The sequence below is a fragment of the Gadus morhua genome, chromosome 5 (genome assembly GCF_902167405.1).
Source record: "Gadus morhua chromosome 5, gadMor3.0, whole genome shotgun sequence".
Lineage (NCBI taxonomy): Eukaryota > Metazoa > Chordata > Actinopteri > Gadiformes > Gadidae > Gadus > Gadus morhua.
In genome coordinates, this window is record NC_044052.1 from 20,159,699 (window position 1) to 20,168,625 (window position 8,927).

Here is an 8,927-nt window from a genome sequence, read left to right on the forward strand (position 1 = left end):
ACTGATGTGGTAATATAAACAAAACACAAGAAGCGTGTGTTTTATGAAATTTCTAGTTTGTGATTGCTCAAACTTGTGAGTCACTACATTTACGAAATCAAAGCTGTGCGTGTGTGTGTTTTATGTGACACACTTCCATTTCATCACGTAGGCACCCTACCATGTCATCATTTGGTCTTTCCTGGTTTTTTTATCCATAAGATCATCCCGTCTGAACTGCAAGATGAATAGTCGAAAGAGACGCGAGCTTGCCTCGGCTTGCAGGGAGGGTTTCCCCCTGTGCAAAAACTTGTACCAGTTGGGTTGGAAATACATTGAATAAAGCTGCATTTTACACATTAAACTGGGGCCAAGGCATGGGCGTCGTCTACACCTTTTGTAAAATAACTAGATCGCTCAAAATGCCCCGACCCTATGGAGGCCAGGTTCAGCCCCCCAAACATGAAATTGTTCGCTATATGGCTGTTGCGGGTGAATTCCTTATGATCACCCGTTGAAACAAGTTCTGGTACAAACAGCCATCCTGGCAAGAGCTACATGTATGGAAAACCATCCTCAGTCTTGATATTTATTTCCGAAGTATCGCATCTTTCATGGTGTTGTAGGTTTCAAAACTCTGCTCCCTGTTAGATGGTTATCTTTTGGATTGATGTTTAGAATAAAGAGCCAAACGACAAACACATTTTGTCTTGACTAAGCTAACCATAAGCCTATGAATCAAACTACGTGCATGACTATACAAGTCTGTTTTGTTTTTATTCTCTTCTTAACCTGTCGGACAGGCACCTCAGAAAGGTGTGCGGGAAGTTGATTAATTACAAAATTCCATCATGACCTTAATTTAAGGTCATGATTCCATGTTCCTTAACCACTCCCTCATCAATTGTTGGCCCAATAAGCAGGCTTCTGTGTACTGGACCGTATGTTCTTTTTTTTTGAGAGAACGAAACAGCTCTAACGTGTTCTATATGTTCTGTCCTCAAGTGTGTGTTTTTTATTTTTCAGGAGCTCAGCGACCTGGGTCGTGACCCCCCCAGCCCAGTGTTCAGCCGGCCCCGTGGGAGACGACAGTAGGTGTCTTCTTCTCCGCCTGAAAGACCCCCTCGCAGTGCTAGTGTAGATGAGATTTATCCCGCGGGCGTACGTAATGGCCATACTTCTGCACTCAGTATGGATACTAGTATTTATTATGGCAAATACCTTTCATAATAAGCTAAGTGGATGTCAAGGCCGGTCAGGTTCATAATTTTGACCCCTTGCTGACCCCAAACCCCACCATCTTCTCCTTTTTAAATTAGAGGAATGCAGGAGAAGTGGTGAAGTAAATCAGATTTTATTTAGTACATTTTGTCCAGCCTCCTGCATTAATAATGGTCCAGAGGCTAAGACCTCGCTTCTTGAAGGAAGCATTCCAATAAGTCATCAAAACGACAATATGAGGGCCGTAGAAAAGATTGGATTTGACCATTCAGGGTGAGGGTTGGAACACATCAGGCTTCTTATTGGTTGGACGGTTAGGCCCGCCCTCTTGGAATTGGTGACCCCAAAATGGAGCATTTTATTATGTTGTAGAGCTGTTATCAAAGAGGTGAGGGTGAACTTCTCTTTTGTGGTCCTTAACTCTTTCATTTTCCTTTTCAGTGTTCCACTGGCAAGCCACCATCATGGGACCGGTAAGAGAATCGAACCGAAACATTTGTGCTTTTATTCCACTTATCTGATTACAATGTTAGGGTTTTAAACGTGTGTCTAAGGTTGTGTAGATGACCCTCCTCTGCCTCTATTATGTGGCGCCTCTTCATGTTGTTAACCGTACTGTGTGTGTGTGTGTGTGTGTGTTCTCAGAACGATAGCCCATACCAGGGCGGGGTGTTCTTCCTCACCATCCACTTCCCCACAGACTACCCCTTCAAACCCCCCAAGGTGAGGACACAACCTAACCCTGTGCTTCGTTAGCCATGCAGAGCAAATGATTTGCTTATGATGAGGAAATGAGAAATGGTTGCATTTAGTCCTCCCTGGTTCCTGTTCAGAAGCCAGGTAGCTGGCTTCACTTTCGGCTGGTTATTTTGAATCTTTCTTCCTCCTCCTCTCTCGATCGTCATGACGATGGTTCCCATGTTCAGTAGAGGTATTATTTATTGTTGTTGGTAGATGGGTTATTTCCGGGTGGATCACAGCAGACCGTTCATGTTCAGTTCCTATGCATCTGTTTATCTATTTTTTTTTCTAACGCGCACCCAAAGTTATTGTGAATTTGTACTTCCTGTGTCATACGGCCAAATACTGGATTCCCGTCACGTCTCCTCACTTCCTGTTCCCTCCCCTTCCTTTCTAACACACACCCAAAGTTATTGTGAATTTTTACTTCCTGTGTCATACGGCCACAGACTAGCTTCCCTTTGATTACCGTCACCCCTCCTCACTTCCTGTTCCCTCCCCTTCCTGTTTCAGGTTGCGTTCACGACGCGCATCTACCACCCGAACATCAACAGCAATGGCAGCATCTGCCTGGACATCCTGCGGTCGCAGTGGTCCCCCGCCCTCACCATCTCCAAAGGTACGCCCCCCCTAACCTGTTAGACTGACTGGCTGACCTGTTAGACTGACCTGTTGACCTGTAGGACTGACCTGTTGACCTGTAGGACTGACCTGGTGGCCCGGGAGGTAGGCCGGGGCTCTCCCTGGCACCAGGCCTTCCGTGTAGGACAGGTTCCTCAGGTTTCTCGAGTCCCGGCCACCCAGCCGATTATTATCAAGGATGCAAATTTACGCCCGCTTTGTTTTACTTCAGTTTTTCTTATTTTCCGTGTTGGCTCGGGTCTTTATTTGTAATGTGCAGAATAGGTCAGGGGCATGACTCAAAAAAGGTCAGAAAAAGTAATCAATCATCATGCAATTTATAACGAACCAGCATTGGACTTCTACGGCAAATCATTTCCGGGTTCAACAAATATCGGAAACCCCTGAACATCCCTCTTATCCCTTTTACTATTTTTGGGAAACATCTGCTGTAGGAGTCCCATGCTGGGTGGTCTTAACGTGGAGGCGTCTCCTGAGCACTCATGACTGACCCCCTGTTGTCTCCGCAGTGCTCCTCTCCATCTGCTCCCTGCTCTGTGACCCCAACCCAGACGACCCCCTGGTCCCAGAGATCGCCCGCATCTACAAAACAGACAGTCAGAAGTAGGTGGAGCGCCCGCACACCCACCGCGTTACACACAGTCAGAAGTAGGTGGAGCGCCCGCACACCCACCGCGTTACACACAGTCAGAAGGAGGTGGAGCGCCCGCACACCCACCGCGTTACACACAGTCAGAAGTAGGTGGAGCGCCCGCACACCCACCGCGTTACACACAGTCAGAAGGAGGTGGAGCGCCCACACACCCACCGCGTTACACACAGTCAGAAGGAGGTGGAGCGCCCGCACACCCACCGCGTTACACACAGTCAGAAGGAGGTGGAGCGCCCGCACACCCACCGCGTTACACACAGTCAGAAGGAGGTGGTGCACCCACACACCCACCGCGTTACACACAGTCAGAAGGAGGTGGAGCGCCCGCACACCCACCGCGTTACACACGGTCAGAAGGAGGTGGAGCACCCTCAGACATCCACCCTATAAAACAGACACCACCCACACACATCCACCCTATAAAACCAAAGCAAAAGATCATTCCAAAGGAAAGCAGTACCTGGGCTCCTGCTAAGACGGTGGTGGTGGAGGAGGTGGTTGTTGGTTCTAATCCGGTTGTGCTCCGTCAGGTATAACAAACTAGCTCGGGAGTGGACAGAGAAGTATGCCTTGCTCTAGGGTAAGGGCCAGTGCCTGCATCTTGTTTAGATCCTGGTTTGGTTTGTGTGGTTACCGGTAGTTCACCACTAACCTCGCATCTCCTTCTAACTGGAAACCTCCGATAACCACGTGGACCGCAGGGGGTGGCCCACTGTAGTGTGTGTGTGTGGCTACAGTGTCCCGTGCTGGGGCTGCGTTGTGTTGTGTTGTGGGATGTGTTGCGGTGTGGAAATGGTTTGTGTCTGGGGGGGACTGGGAAGACTCCAATATTGTCTCGAGGCTGACCACCTCATGTGAAGTGTTGCCAGATTGGGCGGGAATATGGCCCAATCTGGCAACCCATCTCGTTGTTTTTTTTTGGGGGTGAATTAGCTGGCGTCCAGACTGGGTTGGTAAGGATGATGTTTGAATATCGTCTTAACAATTGTCTGACTGTTGTCTGTCGTTGTTTAAGCTCCATGAAGTAAATGAGTAATGTTGAACATGATCAACTAACATTATACATTGCGATGGAAATAATAACCTTTTTAATTGCGTAACCTATTTACAATATTCCCTTGTTAACAACTCAACCAGTGTGTTGGCAAGTGGCCCGCAGAACAAAGTTTTGCCATTTTCGTCACCATGACGACAAGGAGGCTTGCCATGGGGCATCCAGTGGTCCCAAAATGGCGGCCACTTGAATGAGGTTGGGTGCCGAGGGCAACCGTTGCTATGGAGCACAGACAAATTTGTGGCTGTTTTTCGCTGTCCTTTTGGTGTGTGTGTGTGTGTGTGTGTGTGTGTGTGTGTGTGTGTGTGTGTGTGTGTGTGTGTGTGTGTGTGTGTGTGTGTGTGTGTGTGTGTGTGTGTGTGTGTGTGTGTGTGTGTGTGATCTCTGCCAGCCATCAGGTCTAACAGTCTCCTCCTTCTCTCTCCAGATACAGCAGGATAGCTAAAGAATGGACACAGAAGTACGCCATGTGATGGGTGGTGAGGACCTGGCCCCCTCAGATCCAACCCTCTCATCCCCCCCCCCCCCCTTCTTCTTTTATCGTCTTTCCTTTTTGTTAATTACACCTTCTCCCACCTCCCCCCCCCCCCTGTGCGTTCTGAAGAAGATGGTCTCCCCACCCCCCCCCAGTGTTAGTGATGTCTCTGGTCCGCTCGCAGCCCGGGAGTACGATGCCACCGTTGGGGAACTCTTGGTTTTGAGCATGCACCAGCAAGAAGGGGCCTGGATTGCCCGCGGTCACTCTCTCTCTCTGTCTCCCTCTCTCTTATACAACTCCAAAAAATGATGTCATTCGTTACTCTGAACACATTCATTGAAGACGCCAATACCAGAACCCCCCCCCCCCCCCCCCCCCCCCAACTCTGGAGGACCGCCTGGGGTCCCCATAAAGGCTTCACCACCGTTGGACCCGTCGCTCTCTCTCGCGCGCTCGCTCTCTCTCTCTAGCACCCCATGCTGAAAAAAGTGATTCCTTGTTCTTTTGCTGGCTTTTTCGTTATGGCTGTGTTCCGCTAAAGAATTCCCCCCCCCCTTTGACAAAATATTAGAGTTCTCCTGTTGAATCAGGACGTCAAACGGCAGTTATTGTGTGCGGGGCGGGAATGCCTGCCCCCACATCCCCTCCCTCCCCCCCTGTTCAGTAAACTCTTAATTTGGCTGTAGTGCTAGACGACCCCATAATCAAAGCAAATTTAAAGTGAAGAAAGAGAAAGCACCCCACGACAAAGGTTAAAACGTGTAAAAAGAATCTGAGCACTATGTATCAATGTTTAAAGGGTTTAAAAGAAACATATAAAAGCATTTCAATGTTGTATCTTATGCATGTTAATAAAGGTAGGCTATATGACGGGAGATGTGTTGGTCACGACGTGGACTGTCAAGGCCAGGCGGTGGAGACGGGGACTCGAGGAGAGAACGCCTGTTTTGGTTCCGTCATGTTTTAGAGCGGTCGCTGGAGAGCTCATAGTTTTATGCCTACTCAAACACTTGTCTTCACGTAGCCTTGAAGTATTGGTGCGAGGCTAATGGTTGATAATCAACTCGTGGCTCTTCCTTTTTAAGTTCCCCCTTCAATAAAGTTGCTTAAATCATATAATCCACCCGGTGTTTTGTGTCTTCTGGTTCCACTGCGTCATGTGTCGATCATATACGGGCTGATCACATGTTCTGTGATCGATATGTTTCGATATTTTGTGTTAAATGGTTATTTGCAGACTACAAGGGCCTATATACAAATAAGTATAGAACTGCCCCTGTACAAAAAAAAATCAGGATCCTTAGTAAAGTTGGAGAGTAAAGATGAATTCATGTAAAGGTGATTTGTTGCTAATAAACTACAGTATCGAACATATGACCTGGTTGGGTTTCCGTACCATCCAACATGCAACTGTCAAAGTCACTACAACTGGATCAGTTGGACCAACCCGATCCGTCCTCAGACCCATCATAATCCTGGAATGCGGATTACTCATCTCGTAACGGTCATGCCCGTCTCAAAAAGTGACTCACTCTCGGTTGTAGTTCTGACCTGCCATATTTAGGATGAGTGACACAATCGAGATGAACCATAAACGATTCTCAAACGACCAAAATACATCCACCGAGGCCCTGGACGGAATTTTCAGTACACTCACACCAGCAACAAAAACATCCGCTCCTTCTGGTCCACTGGGCCCCGCCCCCTTCCTCGCACAGGCCGTACGGTCAGTCCCGTCAATCACAGTGTCCTGTCCCCTCTGCTCAAAGCAACCTGCTACACTCCACTCACCTGTCTGAAACTCTGTCTGCTGAACACCAGATCCCTCAGTAATAAGGCCCTTTTGATAAATGACTTTATTGTTGACCAGAGCCTAGACATTCTCTGCCTCACTGAGACCTGGCAACAACCAAATTACTTCTCCCATCTAAATGAAGCTGTCCCACCAGGTTTTTCTTTTATTAGTAAACCCCGGGTTAATGGGAGGGGGGGTGGCCTCGCTCTCCTCCATCGTGATAACATCAAAGTCACCACTGTCACAGTCCCCCTTCACTCCTCCTTTGAATGTCTAGCTGTAAAACTCTCCGGCCCCAAACCCACTATCATTGTCACCATTTACAGACCACCAAAACCCTCCGCCGTTTTCCTCAATGAATTCTCATCACTACTTACATCTGTATGTGCAATGTCCCCCACTGTTATCCTCCTTGGCGATTTCAACATCCACATTGACAACCCATCCTGTACTTTTGCTAATGACTTCACATCACTTCTGGACTGTCTTGGCATCACACAACATGTCAACCTCCCAACCCATAACAAAGGTCACATTCTGGATTTAATCTGCTGCACTGATATCACTCCCACTAACCTTGATGTCATTGATTTCCCCATCTCCGACCACAAAGCTGTACTTTTTGACATTCATACCCAACTACACAAAACCAAGGAACAACGGACCATCTCCTTCAGAAACATCAAACTTATCAACACCACAGACCTCTCCACCATGATCAGCTCCTACCCCAACCCTCCCCCAGCTTCCTCCCTGACTGACCTGGTGACTCACTACAATAACTGCCTCTCCTCCTCCCTCACCACCCTGGCCCCCCTGAAAACCCGCTCAGTCTCATTCACCCACACTGCTCCCTGGTTCACTCCTCATCTGCGCCAGCTCAAAGCCACTGGTCGTCGACTGGAGCTACAATAAGACTCAACTCACTGTACACCGCCAAATGTATTCGGACCACCTCCATCACTACAAGAATGCCCTCACCACTGCCAAAACCTCATACTACTCCAACCTCATCAACACTGGTACTGGCAACAGCAGAGTCCTCTTCTCAACAGTCAACCACTTACTTCAGCCTCCTAAATCTCTCCCTCCAGATATTTCTACCACCCAATGCACTGCGTTCCTTGACTTCTTCAGCTCTAAAATGTTCACCAACAACTGGCCTCATCTCGCACCCCCTCTGATGACCCACCCTGGATGATCACCTCTGGCCAACCTCTCATCAGCTCCCTCTCTGACTTCACCCTAGTAACAGAACAGACCGTTTCAGAACTCATCCGCAAAGCCAAAACCACCACCTGTCAGCTCGATCCTCTTCCCACCTCCCTTGTCAAAGCATGTCTTCCGTCCATCTCCCCCATGATCACCAACATAATTAACTCCTCCCTCACTACTGGTACTGTACCCCTCACTCTCAAGCTGGCTGCCATCACTCCCATCCTGAAAAAACCTGGTGCTGACCCATCTGACCTTAACCATTACCGGCCCATCTCCAATCTCCCTTTCATCTCCAAAACACTTGAAAGGGTGGTTGCCGCACAACTACAGTCCCACCTCGACATTAACAATCTCCACGAACCGTTCCAATCTGGCTTCCGTCCAAAACACAGCACTGAAACAGCCCTAGTCAAAATCACCAACGACCTCCTCCTTGCAGCCGACTCTGGATTACTCACCATTCTCATCCTCCTCGATCTCAGCGCAGCATTCGACACCATCTCCCACCCTCTGCTCCTGGACCGCCTAGCTGGTATTGGGATCACTGGTGCTGCACTCTCCTGGTTTACATCCTACCTCACCGGCCGTCAACAATTTGTTCAACTAAGCAACCACAAGTCTGGGTGTTCAGGTGTCTCACTGGGTGTCCCCCAGGGGTCAGTCTTGGGTCCACTCCTCTTCACCACTTACCTCCTCCCGCTGGGCACACTCCTCCGTCACCATGGGGTCCATTTTCACTGCTACGCTGACGACACACAGGTCTACATCTCCACCAAACCCACCGCTGCCATCCCCCCCACCTCCCTCATCACGTGCTTGGAAGAGATCCGGAGCTGGATGAGCAGGAACTTCCTGAAACTCAATGGAAACAAGACCGAGGCCCTGCTCATCGGATCCAAATCCACCCTCACTAAATCACAACACACACCAGCTCCACTCATAATTATCGATGGATTCCCAGTACCCTTCTCCTCCAAAGTCAAGAGCCTCGGCGTCATCCTGGACAACACCCTCTCATTCGCACCCCATATTCACAACATCACCCGGACTGCATTCTTCCACCTCCGCAACATCGCCAGACTCCGCCCATCACTGACCCAATCCAGCACTGAAATCCTAGTTCACTCATTTGTCACATCACGCATAG

The 8,927-nt window shown here is 48.9% G+C and overlaps 1 protein-coding gene across 6 annotated transcripts in view; it reads left to right on the forward strand.

The window, feature by feature from the left end:
• LOC115543410 (ubiquitin-conjugating enzyme E2 D3) overlaps positions 1–5,890 on the forward strand; it is a 9,008-nt gene extending 3,118 nt beyond the window's left edge. The window contains exons 1-7 of one of the 6 annotated variants that reach the window (XM_030355753.1): positions 967–1,070; positions 1,642–1,673; positions 1,846–1,923; positions 2,455–2,560; positions 3,093–3,186; positions 3,766–3,815; positions 4,717–5,890. In XM_030355753.1, coding sequence (XP_030211613.1) covers position 1,070; positions 1,642–1,673; positions 1,846–1,923; positions 2,455–2,560; positions 3,093–3,186; positions 3,766–3,814 — 360 coding nt within the window. In that variant the 5' untranslated portion in view covers positions 967–1,069 and the 3' untranslated portion in view covers position 3,815; positions 4,717–5,890. Of the gene's footprint in view, positions 1–966; positions 1,071–1,641; positions 1,674–1,845; positions 1,924–2,454; positions 2,561–3,092; positions 3,187–3,765; positions 3,816–4,716 lie in introns of those variants that run through there. The other 5 variants (XM_030355750.1, XM_030355754.1, XM_030355749.1 and 2 more) reach the window with 5 other exon arrangements.
• Positions 5,891–8,927: the final 3,037 nt, after the last annotated feature.